The sequence below is a fragment of the Anolis carolinensis genome, chromosome 4 (assembly GCF_035594765.1).
Source record: "Anolis carolinensis isolate JA03-04 chromosome 4, rAnoCar3.1.pri, whole genome shotgun sequence".
Classification (NCBI taxonomy): Eukaryota; Metazoa; Chordata; class Lepidosauria; order Squamata; family Dactyloidae; genus Anolis; species Anolis carolinensis.
The window spans coordinates 228910164-228931916 of record NC_085844.1 but is presented as its reverse complement, the minus strand read 5'-3'; the positions used below and the strand labels follow the sequence as shown (position 1 = coordinate 228931916).

Below are 21753 nucleotides of genomic sequence, written 5' to 3'. Positions count from 1 at the left end.
AGATTCACATTTGCCAAACGGATATGTTATCATTTTTTTCCTTTTCAATAAGATTGCCTTTTCAATAAGATTTTAATATGAGTGCCATTTATTTCCAAAGGGATGTTTTTAAGGATCTATCTATCTATCTATATCAGGCATGGGCAAACTTGGGCCCTCCCTCCAGGTGTTTTGGACTTCAACTCCCACCCTTCCTAACAGCCTCAGGCCCCTTCCTTTTCCCCCTCCGCCGCTTAAGCGGGCCTGAGGCTGTTAGGAAGGGTGGGAGTTGAAGTCCAAAACACTTGGAGGGAAGGCCCAAGTTTGCCCATGCCTGGCGTCGGGGTAGTTGCCATGCCAGCGCACCTCCTGCTCCCCCGCCCGGCATCACCGTTGCTTTGTGAGCGAACAGAGGCGGTGGCTTTGCCGATGGGACGGTAGCGCCGCCGGGGGAGGCAAAGGGCGAAGGGAAGCCTCCTCTAGAGAGATGTGAAATACTTCGCGGGGCCGAATCGGGGTAGTCCACTCCACAACATGCTGGGAAGGTGAGCCAAGCGGTCCCCGACTCCCCGTCCCACCCACAGCAGAGGGAGAAAAAAAAAGGGGGGGGAACCCTCGCCGGAAAACAACCCACGCGTTTAGCTTGGCACCGGCTGGAAGCAGGGGAGCGTGGATCTCCTTTAGGGGCGGAGACCGAGTTGCTCAAAAGGCCTCGGACGAAGGAGAGCGGGAGACGGAGAAGAGAGCAGCCCAGCGGCTCCCAGCCTCCTTCCTTCCTTCCTTGGACCGGCCGGCCGCACCTCCTTCCTTCCTCTCTCCCTTCCTTCCTCTCTTCCTTCCATCCTTCCTTCCTCCCTTCCTTCCTCTCTCCCTTCCTTCCTCTCTTCCTTCCATCCTTCCTTCCTCCCTTCCTTCCTCTCTCCCTTCCTTCCTCTCTTCCTTCCATCCTTCCTTCCTCCCTCTCTTCCTTCCTTCCTCTCTTCCTCCCTCCCTTCCTCCTTTCTTCCTTTCTTCCTTCCTTCCTCTCTCCCTTCCTTCCTTCCTTCCTCCCTTCCTTCCTCTCTCCCTTCCTTCCTCTCTTCCTTCCATCCTTCCTTCCTCCCTTCCTTCCTCTCTTCCTTCCATCCTTCCTTCCTCCCTTCCTTCCTCTCTCCCTTCCTTCCTCTCTTCCTTCCATCCTTCCTTCCTCCCTTCCTTCCTCTCTTCCTTCCATCCTTCCTTCCTCCCTCTCTTCCTTCCTTCCTCTCTTCCTCCCTCCCTTCCTCCTTTCTTCCTTTCTTCCTTCCTTCCTCTCTCCCTTCCTTCCTTCCTTCCTCTCTTCCTTCCTCCCTCCCTCCCTTTCTTCCTCCCTTCCTTCCTTCTCCTTTCCGTTCTCTTCCGTTCCTTTCCGTTCTCTTCCGTTCCTTTCCGTTCCCTCCCTCCCTCCCGATGGCCGTCCTGGCCCTTCTGGGGCTTCTGGCGATACTTCTGGCAATTTTGCATTTCGGGCGATGCCGGTGAGTGGCAGGGATGGCGGCGCAAGGGGTCACGGAGGGAGATGGAGAGATACTTTGAATGCGATTTCCTGCTTCTTGGCAGGGGGTTGGACTGGATGGCCCATGAGGTCTCTTCCAACTCTACTATTCTATGATACACCTGTCCAAGGGATGCCCTTTGACGCACTGACACAGTTTGACTCAGTGCTGCCAGATCCTGGGAGTTGTCCTTTGGGAGGATTTTTTTTTCCTGTCAGGAGCGACTTGAGAAACTGTAAGTCGCTTCTGGTGTGAGACAATTGGCCGGCTGCAAGGATGTTGCCTAGTGTTTTTGTGGGAGGCTTCTCTCATGTCCCCGCATGGAGCTGGAGCTGATAGAGGGAGCTCATCCGCACTCTCCCCAGGTTTGATTCAAACCAGCAACTTTCAGGTCAGCAACCCAACCTTCAAGTCATCAGTTCCTGCCAGCACAAGGGTTTAACCCACTGCACCACTGGGAGCTCCTACAGAAGGAGATGGCGAGATACACCTGTTGAAGGGATGCTGTTTGACACATTGGCACAGTTTGCCACAGTGCTGCCGGATCCTGGGAGTCGTAGTTTGGGAGGCACTGCCACTCTTTGACAGAGAAGCCGAAGCATTAACTCCCTTGACTCCATAGCATGGAGTGCTGGCAGTTAAAGCAAGGTCCGATTGCATTTCTTCTACAGTCTTGATGTGTCTCTTGTTGCAGGAAAAGAGAGCTGGTGCAGGTTTCTCCGTTTAGCTTCTGAGGTCTATGGGCAAAGGGAAAGGTTTTCCCCTGACATTAAGTCCAGTCATGTCCAACTCTGGGAGTTGGTGCTCATCTCCATTTCTAAGCTGAAGAGCCAGCGTTGTCCATAGACACCCCCAAGGTCATGTGGTTGGCGTATCTGCATGAAGCGCCGTTACCTTCCTGCTGGAATGGTACTTATTGGTTTACTTACATTTGCGTGGTTTCAGGCTGCTAGGTTGGCAGAAGCTGGGGCTAATAGTGGGAGCTCACCCTGCTCCCCAGTTTCGAACTGCTGATCTTTTGGTCAGCAAGTTCAGCAGCTCAGCAGTTTAAACCACTGCACCACCAGAGGCTCTTATAATAAGTCTATGCTATAATATATTTCAGAATAGCATATGGTTCTAATTCTATTACTTCATGTAAGGTTCCTTACCAATTTTTTTTTTAAAAAACCAGTCTAGCTTTGCAGCTGTTTGTTGTTGTTGTTTTTTTAAAGAATCTTCCTGTTTGAATTTGTGTTTTTAAAGGTGTCTGGTTTTATTAACTTATGCTTTAAAAATCTTCGGTGTAGCTACTGCAAGCTTCATGAAATCCTTTAAAACAGTGTTTTGTGGTGGGAATGGGAAGAGAAAGCTATTGGAGAGCAAAATTAGGCAGACTTTGGAGTTTATGTTGGCAGATGAAAGGAAAACAAAACTGTCACAGAGAAAGACACATTTAAAGGGTGAGGGGACTACTGTGAAGAGTATATATACACCTGAAAAATATATATACAAGTCGAGCAATACAGGGGTGGGCTACAAAATATCTATGTGTTTGGAACCAGGCAGCATTTGGGATTCTAGATTTGCTTTTCCAGATTTTGAAACACCTGTATTTGCATATACATAAATCATGAGCTATTATCCTCCCGGCAGAACCCAAGTCTGAAAGAGAAACCAATTTCTCTTTTCTATATACCTTGTACAGTAGAGTCTCACTTATCCAACACTCACTTATCCAACGTTCTGGATTATCCAACGCATTTTTGTAGTCAATGTTTTCAATACATCGTGATATTTTGGTGCTAAATTCTTAAATACAGTAATTACTACATAGCATTACTGCGTATTGAACTACTTTTTCTATCAAATTTGTTGTATAACATGATGTTTTGGTGCTTAATTTGTAAAATCATAACCTATTTTGATGTTTAATAGGCTTTTTTTAAATCTCTCCTTATTATCCAACGTATTCGCTTATCCAACATTCTGCCGGCCCGTTTATGTTGGATAAGTGAGACTCTACTGTACCAACCGCCTGGAGTTAATGTGATAAACATTTTAGAAATCATTCTCTGCATGAAAAAAGCTTTGTGCACTTAATCACCAGAAAGTGAAGATGCCGCTATCTCAGCTGCCCATGTAAAGGATTTTGGTTATTTAAACATTCCAGGTAAGGGATGCTCAACCTATATTGAGGTTGGATTGCTGTGAGCTTTCCAGGCAGTATGGCCATGTTCCAGAAGCATTCTTTCCTGACGTTTTGCCTGCATCTATGGCAGGCATCCTCAGAGGTTGTGAGGTCTGTTGGAAACTAGGCAAGTGGGGTTTATATATCTGTGGATGTTCAGGGTGGGAGAAAAACCTCTTGTCTATTTGAAGCTCGTGTGAATCTTTCAATTGGTCAACTTGATTAGCATTGAATAGCTATTCAGCTTCATATCTGGCTGCTTATTGCCTGGGGGAATCTTTTGTTGAGAGGAGTTAGCTGGCCCTGATTGATTCATGTCTGGAATTCCTATGTTTTCTGAGTGGTGTTCTTTATTTACTGTTCTGGTTTTAGAGTTTTTAAAATACTGGTAGCCAGATTTTGTTCATTTTCATGGTTTCCTTCTTTCTGTTGAAATTGTCCACAAGCCATTGAAATCCACAAGCATGTGAATGTGATTAACATTGAAAAGCTTTGCAGCTTCAAAGCCTGGCTGATTCCTGACTTGGAGAGTTCTTTGTTTTGCTTTATTTTCAAAAGAAGATCCCATTACAGGTGTCTATGCAAATATAGAAGCAAGAGCAATGTGTTTGCAATACCCGAGCAGGACTGTTGAGGCCAGGCTGAGTAGGGAGTATATCATTTTGGTAGACTAGAGGCTACAGAAGGTGTCCAAAATTATTGTATCTTCCAAAGCATATTTGGAAAATTTGAAGTGTTGAAGGCTAAAGGGAATAGAATGAGAACACAATGAAAGTTCATATGAATGTTAATGGGAATGGGTGGGAAAGTGGGTAGGGGAAATGCCCCTTCCTATCAATATGTGAACATAATACTGTCGAATCGAACAGAGTGGTAGAAACGTCTGAATAAATGACTAGAAAAAAGTTTCCTCTTAACTGAGACATATGATGAAGTTGTAGATGCACTGCCAGAAGATGTGATGACACTGCCATACAAAATCCAGATTATCTGCTTTGAATTAGATTACATGTCAGTGTAGACTCATATTATCCAGTTCAAATCAGATAATGTGGATTATCCACTTTGACAATCTGGATTGTATAGCAGTATAGAAGGGGGGTCAGCTATTGGCAGAGATGGTTTGAAGTGAAGTTATACCCAAAAAATCACATAGAATAAGACTGATGGACGCTTCTTCTTTGGAGGCTTTTAAGCAGAGACTGGATGGCCATCTGTCGGGGGTGCTTTGAATGTGATTTTCCTGCTTCTTGGCAGGGTGTTGGACTGGATGGCCCACTAGGTCTCTTCCAAATCTATGATTCTATTATCCTGTTAGTGATTTCTTCTCTCTCCAGTAGATATATGATTTCTCTGCAGATCACAATCAGAAAAGTAGTATTTTATTCATGTCCCATTTATGAGCTTTCCAGGTGAATATGTGTTGACACAGATGAAAACAGGATGATGACTTACTTTGATCTGTTCCTCCAAGAAGCTTCCAGTTTTCCTTTGTCTGTGGGATGCATACTCAAGTTTCTTGGTATGCATAGGTGCATATATATATATATATATATATACACACACCAAATAAAACAATATGTGACGCCACCCAAGGAAGTGACTTCTGACTGGCGTCTGAAAGTCTATGCCATATTTAGTCTGTAGGAAGTGTTTCTTTTCTTTTTGGGAATAGGCCCATATCAGAAACTGGATCTTCCATGGCCACTGCTACAAAATGTTCTCGGATGTTTTTTTGGCTTTACATCAAGGGTATCAGTCCTGATTGTGTTGACATTTTAATTTCCCAGTTAATAATTTAGCCACATGTCATTTCTAATGTGGTTGAGACATGTACTGAATTGACGCATGCCTTTTCTGAATTATGGTGACCCAAAAGTGAACCTGTTGCAGTGATTTCTTCACACCTGCCTCAGACAGTTAAGAGTTCTTTCTCCCACCCTGGATCTTCCACAGATAGATAAACCCCACTTGCCTAGTGTCCAACAGACCTCACAACCTCTGAGGATGCCTGCTGTGGATGCAGGCAAAACGTCAGGAGAGAATGCTTCTGGAACATGGCCATAGGTAAAGGTAACGGTTTCCCCTGATGTTAAGTCCAGTCATGTCTGACTCTGGGGGTTGGTGCTCATCTCCATTTCTAAGCCGAAGAGCCAGCATTGTCCGTAGACACCTCCAAGGTCATGTGGCCAGCATGACTGCATGGAGCGCTGTTACCTTCCCGCCGGAGTGGTACCTATTGATCTATTCACATTGGCATGTTTTTTTTCGAACTGCTAGGTTGGCAGAAGCTGGAGCTAACAGCGGGCACTCATTCTGCTCCTGGGATTTGAACCTGGGACCTTTCAGTCTGCAAGTTCAGCAGCTCAGTGCTTTAACACACTTCGCCACCGTGGCTCCTAACAGGGCCATACAGCCTGGAAAACTCACAGCAACCCAGTGATTCCGGTCATGAAAGCCTTTGGCAATACATTTTCTAGGCATGTTCAGGATATGGTGGTGGTTTTCATTGCTTTCTACATAGGTTGAGACCATGCAATAGGTTTCCATGGCTAAGTAGGGATTTGAACCTTGGTCTCCCAGAGTCCAAGTCACACATTCAAAGCATTACACCATTCTAGCTCTCACAATTTCTTCCTTCCCATATTTAATACATACACAGAATATAAAGGTGGGTTTGAAAATGTCCCAAAATTCCCAATTTTTTCAATAGACCAGAGGACTTCAAGTGCCATCTGTTCTGAATAAAGATTAAAGCAAGAATATCTATCCTTCAGCATTCTTTGTAGACCAGACCTCTACAATCCAGAATACAATAGAATCTTACTTATCCAAGCCTCGCTTATCCAAGCCTCTGGATAATTCAAGCCATTTTTGTAGTCAATGTTTTCAATACATCGTGATATTTTGGTGCTAAATTCGTAAATACAGTAATTACAACATAACATTACTGTGTATTGAACTACTTTTTCTGTCAAATTTGTTATATAACATAATGTTTTGGGGCTTAATTTGTAAAGTCATAACCTAATTTGATGTTTAATAGGCTTTTCCTTAATCCCTCCTTATTATCCAAGATATTCGCTTATCCAAGCTTCTGCCGGCCCATTTAGCTTGGATAAGTGAGACTCTACTGTATATATGTTTAAAAACAGTGTTGGGTCCAAGGCACAGTCTTATGATGAAGCAGTCAAATTACCTCATCATGTGTGTTCTATATTGTCTTTCAAAATACAACAATTCTTGGATTTATTGTAAGAAAGGCCACACATTTTAGACAAAGGTTAACCACTTGCATTTGCAGTTAAACAGATACAATGTGGGATTTAAGACAAAGGTTTTCCATGGGATATAGCACAAGTATGGGCAAACTTGGTCATTCCCTCCAGGTGTTTTGGATTTCAACTCCCACCATTCCTAACAGCCTCAGGCCGCTTCCTTTTACCCCTCAGCTGCTTAAGCGGCTGAGGGGGAAAAGGAAAGAGCCTGAGGCTGTTAGGAATGGTGGGAGTTGAAATCCAAAACACCTGGAGGGAATGACCAAGTTTGCCCATGCCTGATATAGCAGCATTATACACACATACATCAAATGTGCGAAGGATTTTACCTTTGACGTTCTTTCCTATTATTTATGGACCCTCTAAGTTGTTTTCAAATACTCACAGTCTGGAAAATAACTTGATCATGGGGAGGAAGATGTCTAGGGAGTCAATGGAATTTCCTTTCTTGGATATTGTTGAGGAAGTTCTGGACAGACATACACCAGAGGAGGAGTTGATAAGGATGCCTGTTTGTTATGTTACTGTGTCAAGTTACACATGTTTATCAATTGAGATAATTACACTATTTATTTGGTGCGTTTTTCAACTTCCTCCACAACTTTCCACAAAATGAGCATTTTGGGCAAATTAGAAGAAAAGCATAAAGTATAATATACAATTTAAAAAGAAGATAGAAACCTAAACCTAAAATTTGAAAAAATGTACCATACATTACTATAAAATTACTACATGTATCTGAAACTTTTGATGCGTTTGGATTTCAGATTTATTTTCGAAATTTTGGAATATTTGTATTTGCATTTACATGCAAAATTAGATTTCTTGGAGATGGGAACCAAGTCTAAACAGGAAATTAACAGGTTTTTTGTACACATAGCTTGAATGTAATTTCATACAATATTTGTAAGGATTTTGTGCAAGAAAAGAGTTATGTGTACATTTAAATACTGGAATACAAAGGTGTCACTACCTCTGCCATCCATGTGGACTATTTTGGATTTTGGGAGTATTTTGGGGCTTCGGAATTCCAGATAAGAGGTTCTCAGCCTGTATGTATTATAGATAAAGTATTTTCATTACAATAAAATAGCAGAACATTCTAAAATCAAAGAATGGAATTAAATATTAAAGGTTTGGTGAAATAGTACAGTTTAATCAATACATTTAGCACAATTCAGTGTATGTCTAGATCTAAACAACTTGAAATTCAATGAGACTTACTCCCATTCCATTTTTAGGCATGCTGTTTAAAGTTACAATCTGGTATTTGATATGAAATTATGCTCCATTGAATGGAATGGGAGTTTTTCTCAGAAAAATTGTTAGGATTGTTCAATATAACAATATAATTTCAGTAGTTAAAAGATGGCAACAAAGATTATATGCCACGAAAAAAACACATGGGAATGTTGATATTTTTAGGTTTATTCCTTTGAAAAAAAACAATGAAACAAAATAGCTATAATCCCTTAAAAGTTTGAAAGACTAAAAAGTCCTACTTCATACTAAGGCAACAATTTCATATGTGTGTTTTACCCTGATGCTGAGCCAAGCGGTTATTGTTCTTTTCTGTTGTCAAACTGTGTATTTTGGTTGCTGTTCAGATGCTGTTGATATTGGCACAGTCAATTTCTGTCATTGTTCTGTTCCTGCAACCTTGAGCAGAGAGGAGTTTAAGAAAGTTAATTCTTAAACTACAACTCCCAAAATCTTTCATGGCCATTGGCTACACAGGTCACAGGAATTTAGGCATTATAGTCAGAAAAAGTAACATTTCCCAACTCTAGCCTTGGGAGCCACCAAGGAACATGACCAACATTAAAAGATGGCAATAGATTATAGTTAGATTATAACCTCATTTTAACTATAAACCAATTAGATTACTCGGTTCACTTTAAATAAGGCATGTGAGAAATTGAGGGACAGCATAGGAAATAAAGATCAAGTTGAAATTTCTTTCTATTGTATATTTATAGTAGTAATGACACTGAGATGTAGAAAATCAAGGCGCTTTTACTGCACAGTCAGCACACATTCATGACTTGATTTCTCAGTATATGTTTTTGTAAGGTCAGCAAGGCTGAGTTGTATATATAGTCTTCAAGTTACGAACAAGATAGGTTCTGTAGGTTTATTCTTAAGTTGTATTTGTTTGTAAGTCGGAACATATATATTTTTAAAGTGTAACTACAGCCAAACGTATAGTATAGGAAGGGTTAACACCCCTGTGGTGTTTCTTTTGCTCTCTGTGGCCCTGTTCGGAATATTCTACCTCACTTTCTGTCCCTGTAATAGTTGGATTTTGAAAAATTTGGCTTGTTGTGGAAACAAGGATTGGTAGAAAACTTAACTTGAGACCCCTTTTCCCCATGATAACTCTTTCAGGAGTGGATTTCCCATCCTAGGGGTAGATTTCTCTCACTTCCTGTTGTGTCACCCCATTCTTAACTATGAGTTGTTTGTAAGTCAGATGTTTGTAACTTGGGGACTTTCTGTATGTTTCACAGGGGCAATTAATCAATACTGTATTACTGGAAGGGAAAAGTTGATAATTTCTCTCCATATAGCATTTTCCAAACAAACTGTACATATGTACACACCCAATCCAAAGATTCGCATTGGCTAAGTGGTATTGACAATAATAATAATAAACTCAGGGAATTTCAATTTTTATTTATTTTAGTAAGGAATTACAGGGAAAGGAAAATATTGTCACACCTACAAAGTGACTTTATGCACATGCCAGAAATGTGTGTTGCTTTTGGACTGTACAGAAATATTCCTGGCTCAGATGAATGCTAGTTGAATTGCAAAGTAGTACTATTCACCTTCACTCCAAAATATGTTCTTCTGTTCTCTGTGCATTAAAAATCTCCAGCAAGTGTGCATAGAATTTCAGCCTTAAATACAAGCTTCCATAGGATTAGATTTAGTGATAGCAGTATTCAATTCCATTACATTTGCGTGAACAATATCTGATTTTATTACTAATGTTCAGAAAAGTTGGCTATAAATTATATGGACTCAGTGCTATATTCTAATGCCTCAAGAGGAGGATAACCACTATTGTGACCTAAAAAAGCATGAAACAAGTCCAAGATTACAAAAATGTTAAAACCTTTAGGGAAAAACCCTGAAACCTCCCTTCGATAATACAATGTTTGCCAACCAAATGTGTTGACAAAGAGTTGTCAGCTGTGAAGAGCTGTGTAATTGTTGCTGTCAAGAATGAAAAACTGGATGAAAAAAAGAGAACATTTGTTTCTAAGTGTTTGCAGACCACTTCCTTAATGATCTTTTCCAGAATCTTGCCTGGTATCGATGTAAGGCTGACTGGACGGTAATTGTTTGGGTCGTTCTTTTTTCCCTTCTTGAAGATAGGGACCACATTTGCCCTTCTCCAATCTTCTGGGACTTCTCCTGTTCTCCAAGAACTCCCGAAGATAATTGCCTGTGGTTCTGAAATAACCTCAGCTAGTTCCTTCAATACTCTTGGATGTAGCTGATCTGGCCCTGGGGACTTGAATTCATTTAGAGGCGCCAGGTGTTCCTGGACAACTTGTCTCCCTATTTGGGGTTGGATTTCCATTTCATGATACTTTAAGTCAACATGTTTAAGATGAGGACTGATCTCCTATATCTGAGAGACATTTAAGCATCCTTGGTTGTCTTCACATATCTTTTCTTTCAATCTGTATTCCTAGATAATATGTAATGTATCGTCATTGCTTCACTTCTATTTTCTTACATACTTTTTCTATGATATCATCACTGTTTTGTCTTTTCCCACCGGAAATTATCAGATCCTCAACATAGGTCAAAATAAATGTCCACTTGTTGTCTTTGTATCTTGAATAAAGGCATCTATCAGCCTTTTCATGGGCTAACCTCTTCTCAAGGAGCATTTTAATCAAATTTTCAATCTGACAGGTGATTTTAATTTAAAATGTGCATATCAGATGTTTGTTTGTTTTTTCAAAGCCTGGAGGTTCCTCAGTGTAACCTATTTAGCCAAAAAAAGATCAATCTCAAAAACCTGGATGGACTTACCCGTAAAAGTACTTTACTTTAACTCTTATCAAAAAAAGGACTGAATAGAGTGGCAAAAGGCAAGAACTTAGTGTATCCCAGAAGAACCTAAAAGACCCTTTCTACTGTCTCCACTATGGTGTTGCTTTTGGACTTTTAAAATAACTTGATGGGAAAATTGTGGCAACTGCCAAGGATATTTGACTCCCTAAGTTGACATTGGTGCTCTCCCCTCTCCATGGAAGGATCCTCAACTTATCCATGAGTTATATCAAAAACCATAAATTTGGACAGACTAAGTAACCAAGAACATAAGCTGCCTATTTGCATTATTTCCCATTATGTCACCATTTGTCCCACTTGGAGGATCAGCTCATTTCTGGTGATGGATAAGTATTAAGTAACTATCACAAACGCAGCTGAAAAGACCTACAGAGCTTTGAAATCCCATGGAAAACAATAAACACCTTTTGCAATATTTTATTTTTAACTTCTCAGTTTCAAATTCACAGGAAGATTTTGGAGACAAGACGTCACCCTGCTTGTCCACTTTTAGAATAAATCAGCCCACAGCATATATAAACAAAGTGGTTGGTCTGCAAAAAAATACTATGTGGCCAGCTAGATTTTGATTAATGGAAATGCTGATTTCCATTTCTGTCACGCTTTCTAACAAAAATCTATGACTTCAGAAATAGGAAAACACAGAATTAAGATTGGCTCACAGTAAGATTGCATCTTTAAGCTGAGAGGGAAGGCAACAGTTGACAACTCAGATTTAATCATTGGTTGTTCTTCACATAGGAGGGCCTAATATTTGGCATGAGGGCAACTGCCATGCAGCAGCTGCTGGGGGCCACAGTAGATCTCTACTTTGCCTTCCTTTTCTTGAGATCCGTATACTATATTTCTAAATGCTCAAGTGAAGTGTTACATTATTTCAGTGCTATATATTTTGGGACAGAATGAAAATTTCATGGGGTGGGGTGTTCTTTGGAGAACAGTGCCACTCTGGTGACACCCAGGTTTCTTCTTTTTCTCCTGCTCTCCTTAAGCCAATAATGGTTATAGGAGGGAGAGCAGGATACAACTGCAGAAAGGGGAGGCAGAGCAAGGAGATAATCCATGGCTGATGTGCCATGTCTTCCTGTTTTGGGATGATAACTATTAAAGCTATAAGAGTAATGTCCCACACTGAACTTTGCAATTCTATTGTTTATATTTCCTATTGCTGTCTTCTTCCACAATATGCCGTTCCGTTCATTTACCCATCTCACTCCCTTGCCTCTTAAAATAGTATTTCATGGTCACTAAATACATTTCTAAATATTTTTGTTTGTTTTTTGTTTTTAATTTCTGCAAATTAGATTTTCTAAAAGCTTGCAGACCTCTCCTTGCTGTGGGTTGGCTGGAGGAGTCCTGGTTATATAAAATTATATGACTGAGGTAGGGCAATTGCACAGTAAAAGCATTGCTTGACAGCTATTTGTGGCAAGACCAACACAAAAAATTTACTTTTCTCTTTCCCCTTCGGATACTTGGTCATGCTACAGCAACATCTTTCAGTCATCTCTCTCCCAAAAACATACTTTTAATAAACAGCTGGCATCCTACTTTAGTAAAAATTTGCAAGCAAAATAAAAATCACCTTGCATCTATCATATAATATATTCCCAGCATCATAATTATCTGTATCCATGTACCGAGGGTTTCAAACTCGGTTTTGAGGAATCTTAGGATTCTTTTGAAGCTTATTTGACATCCATCAATAATATTATTAATACTAAGAATGTTGAATGCAAAGGGATCTTGAAATACCGTTGGTAGCAAAATATTTTGTAAACTAAGGATTTCATGGGGGACCTCCCCCACCGTGCCATTTTACCGGCCTCCATTGCAAAATGACAGGGATCTCAGGGATGAGGGGCGACTCCATCACATGGGGGAAGCATTGCCAGAGTGGCACAGATCACAGGCAGGCTCTCATATTTGGAGGGAAGCTTCCTAGGATGGTTCTACTTTGGTTGTGGTGGGGTCTCTGCTGGAAGTCCAGCAATGTTGTGTGATGGGCAGCATGCCCATCCATCACTGGACTGGTGGGGAAGTGTCCTAGGAAGGCAAAAAAAAAAAAGCCCTATGTGATGAAGTGGTAAGCTTGTCTCCATAGATACATGGACTTTTCTAGGAACAGACCTTTATAGGCAGACTGTGTGTGTGAATAGAAATGGGGAAAAAGTGGTTATGGTGATAATGTGAACAGTAAGGTTGGGGGATGGGGGACAAAGTCACTCTTGGTCTGACACACCACCAAACCTAATGGAAATGTAATTCACCCATCCTTCAGTTGATTGCAGAATGAAGTTATATAACTGTTGGATATTCATAATAGTTATTTAGTCTCAATTACTAGACATTAGCAGCAAGTGGAAAAGGAGGTCCTGTATGTTGGCTATCAGAGCATGTTTTGATCCAGTTTGTCAGGAGAGGTTACTTAGTTTTACTAATGAAAATTATAGTAAGGCCGGTATTCTGTATCATAATTACTAAAACAACCAAAAACTAAACAATTACTATAATTTTCAGTAATAAAACCGGGAGGGTCTTTGCACAACTAAAACTTGTGCGCCAGTTGCGACCATACCTCGTGAAGTCTGATCTGGCTACGGTGGTCCATGCCTTAGTTACCTCTAGATTGGATTATTGCAACGCACTCTACGTGGGGCTGCCTTTGAAGACGGCCCGGAAACTCCAACTAGTTCAGCGGGAGGCAGCCAGGATCCTAACAGGAGCGAATTACAGGGAACGGTCTACTCCCCTGTTTAAGGAGTTCCACTGGCTGCCGTTCACCTTCCGGACCCAATTCAAGGTGCAGGTGTTGACCTACAAAGCCCTGAACGGTTTGGGACCCACTTACCTTTCTGACCGCATCTCCCCCTATGAACCCGCACAATCTCTTCGTTCATCGGGGGAGGCCCTCCTCTCGCTTCCGCCTCCGTCACAAACGCGGTTGGTGGGGACGAGGGAGAGGGCCTTCTCTGTGGCGGCCCCTCGGCTCTGGAACGAGCTCCCCAGGGAAATTAGGCAAGCTGCCACCTTGGAAGCCTGGCTCTTCAAACAGGCCTTTGAAGAAGTACCGCCCACTGTATGCTAAACCCTTGTACTAGCAGTTTCTTCTGACCAGTTGTACCTGTTGGTTAACTCCTTGACATAGCCTCAGAGTTCACCCCAGTTTAAGGCTCTTCCCATGACCTTGTAGCACCTTAACTTCCTTCTTGTTTACAAGTTCCACTCAGTGCACTTTGCCCAGCTCATTTTATGTTTTTATTGCTGTGTTTTTCATGTGTTTTACAATGATTGTGATTTTAATGCCTTTTAAATTTATTTGTGTGTTTTTGTATTTGATATTACTATATGCTGGTTTTATATCTGTAAGCCGCCCCGAGTCCCTCTGGGGAGATGGTGGCGGGGTACAAAAATAAAATTATTATTATTATTATTATTATTATTATTATTATTATTATTATTAGTAGTAGTAGTAGTATACAGTTAGACATCTGTATTCATGAATTCTGCATCCACAGATTCAACATCCATGGCTTGAAAATATTCACATTCACCCCCACAAAAAAAAAAAAATCTCAAAAGCAAACTTTGATTTTGCCATTTTGTTTGTCACAATTTTACTATGCTATTGTATATAATGGGACTGAAGCATCCATAGATTTGGTATTTATGTGGGGCCCTGGCACCAAACTGCAGCAGATACCAAGGGTCCACTGTACTTAACAAAGTTGCTGATAAATCATATTGGCCAATTATTATAATTTCCATTAATAAAACCATACATCACAACATATTCAATGGGACAAGGTGTTGGCACCCTGTCCCTGTCCCCATCAGATGGGGAAAAGGACAAAAAAAGTGGGTAGTTCTGATGGCGTTACCTTGCCTTTTGCCATGGCCAAGGAAACATCTCGGCACTTTGGGGTGCCTGGCAGGCCCCATCCCCAAAGTGGGGACAATTTGAAAAAGGGGCAATTGCCCCAGTGTGATGAGGTTATAAGTGAAGAAAAGTATTAGTGGTTAGTTTCAAGACTCCTTGCTTTCTTTTTTTGTGTTTATCTTTATACTGGACTTGAACTGGACAGTTGTTGAAACAGGAAACCTTCAAGTGGAGGGTTGTCTGCATAACCTAGGACATATGCTTAACCTATTACTAAGATATCTTGGCTGTGTATTTCAACCAGCAGTCTTTATTTTTGAAAATATATATTATGGATCACTGCTGATTCCCCCTTTTCATTATAATTGTAGTTATTTTCCTGTGATTTTTTTTGTTACATTGTTAAATTTGGTGCTATTTATGAAAGATTCTGAAAGTTTTAAACAACAATGTAGTGATTCATGTCTATATCCATTGATATTGTTTCCAGGAGACCAGATGAACCTCCTCTTGATAGAGGTCTTATTCCTTGGCTTGGTCATGCTCTAGAATTTGGCAAAGATGCTGTCAAGTTCCTATCAGAAATGAAGAAGAAGCATGGGGATATTTTCACAGTGAGTATATGTTGCAATGATTCTGGATGGGCTTTCCAATGACATTTGGAAAACTTTCTTTTTTGGATTATAATCCTCAAAAATCCCAAACCAGGATGGCACTTCTCCCATGTTCATGAGAGGATTCTGGGAGCTGTAGTCCAAAAAGTAACTTTCACTGCTGTGGCATCCCAATTATGGAATACCTTCCCCTTGCAGACCTGATTGGTGCCAACTATGTATGTTTTCATTTTGGCATCAAGTGAAAATGTAGCTACTCCTTTGGTTTGTGAAGCCTAATTGATTTTGTTTTTTGCCCTAATCCTAAAATGTACATAGTTATGCATTTTCAAAATTATATTAACCTGTTATAGTGATTTTTTTTTAAAAAAACAACAACTAGATAACTTGTTCATTCTTAACTTTTTAACTTATTTTTAATTCATCAGGTTGGTTTTATTGTACATTACCTTGAGATGTTTAGATAGAGGGCAGGATATTTTAATCAGTCATCAATATTTTCATGAATGAAGGAATGAATAATTCAAATAGGATGAATCAAGCCTCCCAACAGCCAATTTGCTGACCATAATAGCAGGAGAAAATGCAATTGATCCCCTTGAGCTCCTCTATGCGTTACTTTCCCATACACATCTCCTCCTGCTTGTGATTATTCTTGGATTTCATTAGGGAACTTACTTGTATGTAAGTGGGCTTGCATCTGCAGGAAAGAGACAGGAACAGTTTTGCTCAATGTATATTCGGCAAGAGGCTTCCATGACATTACTATTTAGGGGAGTAAGCAAAATTACCATTGTGCATTTGAACCAATACACAACAGGCACCAATGTGAATCAGGCATGACCAATGCCCAATCTGGCTAGGAGTGCTCTCCCCGGTGCCTTTATACATATCTTCACAATTCACTAAGAGGGTTCTGTAGTACCTCTGCTATGTAGCTAGGTATGCATTAAAATACACAACATAGATCGTGATTTAGAATTGCAGCCCTTATTTATTATTATTTCATTCATTTGTATGCTGCCTCTCCGCCCAGAATTGGGACTACTATGGCAAGCATAGTTCTCATTGTGCCTCCCAGTGGACAGGAGATGAGGGTGTACCAAGGGATCACTTGAAGGAACAGGGTGGGACAAGGTTGAGCAGCTGCATCCTGAATTACAGCTTTAAAGCAGGCAGGTATGATCTCCAGATTGTGACCTGGCAACCTTCACTGTGAAAAGCTTTCTATCCAAGATGGCTCACAAGAATAGCTTCTGTGTCATATTTCTTTGGCAGGTCACAAAGCAGCTGTGGCTCTTCAAAACAACATTCAGCTTCTATGTTTAGACAACTGTTTTTTGCAATCTCCTGTTGCTCATTCTTCAGAGAAAAATAAATCCATACCTCCTGTTATAGGAAAAGCTCCTTCAGATGACTCATTTATGTGTATACATTTGCATTATTTCTAGACTGTCTAGTAGCAAAAATGTTGAGAAGACACATGATATCCACCTTTAAATATCTGTTGTCAGGGAGAGGATGGAGTGAACTTGTTTTCTGGTGCTCCAGATAACAAAACAGCAACCAATGGATTCAAATTACAAAAAAAGAGAAAGAAATACCACTTAAAATTTGATTTTTTTAACTGTAAGAACACTTTGATAATGAAATAGACCTCATTTAGAAGGTGGTAAATTCTCCTTCTTTGGCGGTTTTAGACAGAGCTGTATGGGCATTTTTAAGGAGTGCTTTAGCAGTGTATTCCTGCATGGCACAGTGTTGGACTAGATGATTTTTGTGACCCTTTCCAACTTTAGGGGCACATCTATACTGACTCATTATCCCAAAGTGGGGTGAATCACCTTTGTGAGGGCTACACAATACAGGGAGCTAATTTGGGTTAACACAGACAAACGCATTCACCCAGTGGGAGGTTGGACTCCAAAAATGCTTTCTCCACATTCTGTTTGCTGGATTTCTCAAAAGTGAGGATACATTTTAAATAAATAATATCTCAAAGAAAATGAAAAGAACAAGAACCTATGGAATGAGACAATTCTCAGCTGAACTCTGGACACTTTCCCTACATTAGGTGTAGATGCTTCTCCTTTTTCAAACTAATATCCATCATTTGATGACCTTGCCATTTGCTAACATGATCTTAGTACCATCGCTTTGTCTCCAAAGCCAGTTCTTGTCCATAATTTTTCTCATTATTTTGTTGAGGCATAAAAGTATCAGTCACACAGAATCACATGGATCTTTCCCACATTAGTGTAAGTGTAAGCCATAGTGTTATGGAGACTTACATAATCTCTTCCTGAATAGATTTAGATGTCATTGTTACTCAACACAGTCTTTCATTAACTGAATCATTTGCAACAAAATCATATTGGTTAATTTCAGAACCTATTTGAGAATGAGTATAGCAATTACTTCCTGAGTTTTATCACCCCCATTGTAATTGTTTAGTTTGTGGTTCTTGAGAAAAAAAAACCTACCTATTCAAAATATAAATGGAAAGCGACTTGACTTAAGCACAACCTTCCTAAAGTCAGAGTCAATTTAAAATTCATTGGCTTACATTAATTTAATTTTTTTCTTTATTTTCCTTTTTTTTGTATTTAAGGTTCAAGCTGCAGGCAAATTTATCACCATCTTATTGGATCCCCTCTCATATGATGTGGTGCTTTGGGAATCTCGCTCCAAGTTGGACTTCAACCCATATGCACGCATTTTAATGGACCGAATGTTTGATGTCAGACTCCCAGAATATGACCCCAATGAAGAAAAGGCCATGTTAAGAATGTAAGTAAGTGTAGCTCTTAGATGGAAGATCATTGGCAATATGGCCTGACACCACAAAATTAATCAATATCTTATTTTAATCATGACACTGGACAAAAAAATGATTCATATGTTTATCTACATCAGGGGTTAGCATTGTGTGGCCCACGGACAACACAGTGGTCCTTGTAGATGCCCCACAACAAAAGAAAATGGTTTTATTGAAGGTTTTTGTGGTCCTAGAGTCCATTAGGAGCAGCCAAGTTAACACATGACCGTGTCCTTGGGTTCCTCCCATCTTTGTTGGAAACAACTTGAAGGCACATAACAAGAACATGTGCAAAAATAAGTTTAAGATAAAGGTAAAGGTTTTCCCCTGACATTAAGTCTAGTTGTGTCTGACTCTGGGGGTTGGTGTTCATCTCCATTTCTAAGCCGAAGAGCTGACATTGTCTGTAGGCACCTCCAAGGTCATGTGGCTGGTATGACTGCATGGAGTGCCATTACCTTCCCACCAAAGTGGTACCTATTGATTTACTCACATTTGCATGTTTTCGAGCTGCTAGGTTGGCAGAAACTGGGGCTAACAGCGGTAGCTCACCTCGCTCCCCGAACCGCGAACCTTTCGGTTAGCAAATTCAGCATCTCAGCAGTTTAATCTGCTGCGCCACCGGGGGCTCCTCTAATAAGTCTATGCTGCGATATATCTGAAAATAGCATATGGTGTTGATTCTATTACATCATGTAAGGTTCCTTACCAAAACAATATTTTAAAAAACCAGCCTAGCTTTACAGCAGTTTGTTGCTTTTTAAAAAAGAATCTTCCTGTTTGAATTTTGTACTTTTAAATGTGTCTGTTTTTATTAACTCATGCTTTAAAAATCTTTTGTGTAGCTACAAACTTCATTAAATCCTTTAAAACAGATTGTGTTATGGGGGGAGTGGGAAGAGAAAGCTATTGGAGAGCAGAATTTGGCAGACTTTGGAGTTTATGTTGACAAATGAAAGGAAAACAAAACTGCCACAGAGAAAGGTACATTTAAAGGGTGAGGGGACTATCGCGAAAAGGATATATACACCTGAAAAGTATATATACAAGTCCAGGAATACAGGAGTGGGCTGCAGAATATCTATGTGGTTCTTGGTAACAGCCTTATGTTGGGTCAACAGATTTGTATCAGCGATTAGTTGAAAGCTGCAAGAAAGAACAATTTCCACTGGGAGTAACTGTGGCTGACCCATTTCTCTGGGCCGGCAAAAATAGTTTAGAGCTGTAAGTAAAAGAAGCAAGTTACCAGAGAAACACAGCCAATATTATGTGCAACTTGGCAAGAGATTCGAGGGTCACTCTTGGACGACGTGGTTCAGCTACTTGAGACAGCAAAAATTGTTTTCCAAGACTATTCAAACTGATAAACATTGACATAAGTGGCTGTTTATTCACATCCTCCCCTCCACAGCTTTACAAATCATGGAAAGGCTAATTCAAGCAATTTGAAAGGACAGATACCTCTTTGGAAGGGCTGTAGCTGAGGGAGAGAGGGAGAGAGAGAGGGCACAGGATCCCAGGCTAGCAACTCCAGGTAGGAGAGATTCAGAAACCTTAAAGGAGAGCTGCCACTCAGTGTTGACAGAACTGGCCTCAGTAGACCAGTATGACAGAATAAGGCAGCACTCGATATTGTTTTTATTGTCTGGTTTTAATAAGATAATTACCAAATCATAAAATATCCATATAACATTTTTATGAGTTCCAAGCATGTCATGGGCAATCCTGTAAGACCAAGGTGGGAATATATGCCTGGTTGGCTATCATTACAGAAACATAGCTTCCTTGGAGGCTTTTAAACAGAGGCTGGATGGCCATCTGTCAGGGTACTTTGATTGTGCTTTTCCTGCTTTGCACAGGGTTGGACTAAATGGCCCATGTGGTCTCTTCCAGCTCTATTATTCTATAATTATTCTATGATGTTATAGCTCTGTCATCTCAAAATTAATCACCAGAAACTTAGATGTAGGATCCTAACATTACTTCCTCCTCCTTGCTGGTTGCATTTTCCTACAACGGCTCAGCATAACAGTAGTTTTATGAGACATTTTTCAAAATGTCAACACCACAACTGGGAAATGTTTTGTAACAGGTATTGGATGAAACTCAGTTCTGGAAGTATAAATGGAAAGGAAGTTAAAGTTTCATGGAACACCTTTTGTTTCCACAGGACTCTGCAAAAACCAAATCTTTCCTCCCTGACAAAGGCAATGTCCTTCAACTTGCGAACTGTGCTGCTTTATGACCCAAGTATAGCCAGTCGGCAGTGGAAAGAGGAGGACCTCTTTCACCTTTGTTACAGTACAATGCTCAGGTGAGTGGCATTCCTCTAAAAAGGAGGAGATGACAGTGCCACTGAGGACTACACATTGCAATTATGGTCTTTCTAAGAATATCTAGGTCCTTTATGGTCAACCCCTAACTCCCAACAGTGTCATGGAGTTTAAGAAAAGGAAAAGGAAATACCAGGAAGGCAGATCAGATATTGAAAATAAGCTATCTGGAGTAGAAGGAAGGAGGTGATTTCATCTGTCTGCAAATGGTACTGACAAACTTTGAACACATCTGCTCAAGACTGATCTTTTGATTATAAGCATTTAAAAAAATACTTTCCCTGCTTTGCAGAGCTGGATACCTGACACTCTATGGCAATGAAATGAAGGATTATGAAGACGTCGCTAGTCAAACAAAAGATCAGGCTCACTCACTAGAAGTATATAATGAGTTTTATAAGCTAGACCGTCTTTTGATGAAAGCTGCCCGTTCCAGCTTGAGTGCAGGTTGGTGTTAATGGCCAAGAATTGTCATATTGAAGTGTCAAACCGGGAGATTCTCGATTTAATGGTCTCCTAAGTTTTGCAGTAACAGTTAAATATGGTTGTTTATTTGTGGTGTTCTTGTTCTTCTACTTAAATGGACGTAATTCAACAATGGAGAACTGCAGCTCTCCAGATGTTTCTGGATGTAACTCGTGTAATTTCTCACCACTGGGCATTTAGGGCTGATAGGAGTGGTATTTGCAGGGAAACTGTTAGACTGTTGGAGTCAAACAACAAAAAGTCATGTGGCACCATAACAACCAACAGATATATTATGTTATACAATCTACAGTCTATTCTATCACAAGTAGATTATGCCAGAATATATTTGTTCATCTTTAAGGAGAACAGGTTGAAGGAGGCTGAACTAAATCTTCTTGCAATGTAATGAAGGAAAGAGGAAACCTACGAGCAGTAGATGGCACCATTGTGTAACCTTTCAGTATCATCTACTGGCTCAAAAACGTAATTCTGATTGTCCATTAGAATATTTGTAAGAAAAGAGACATGACTGGACTTAACATCAGGGAAAACCTTTACCTTTACCTTAAGGAAAGAGAATAAACTGTATGAGGCATTTCTAGCC

At 40.4% G+C, this 21753-nt stretch overlaps 1 protein-coding gene across 2 annotated transcripts in view; it reads left to right on the top strand.

Annotated features, from left to right (window-relative positions):
* The first annotated feature begins 367 nt into the window (after positions 1 to 367).
* Positions 368 to 21753, top strand: part of ptgis (prostaglandin I2 synthase) — a 45974-nt gene continuing 24588 nt past the window's right edge. The window contains exons 1-5 of one of the 2 annotated variants that reach the window (XM_008110129.3): positions 368 to 524; positions 15407 to 15530; positions 18142 to 18320; positions 20519 to 20662; positions 20974 to 21128. In XM_008110129.3, coding sequence (XP_008108336.2) covers positions 514 to 524; positions 15407 to 15530; positions 18142 to 18320; positions 20519 to 20662; positions 20974 to 21128 — 613 coding nt within the window. In that variant the 5' untranslated portion in view covers positions 368 to 513. Of the gene's footprint in view, positions 525 to 717; positions 1476 to 15406; positions 15531 to 18141; positions 18321 to 20518; positions 20663 to 20973; positions 21129 to 21753 lie in introns of those variants that run through there. The other variant, XM_008110128.3, reaches the window with a different exon arrangement.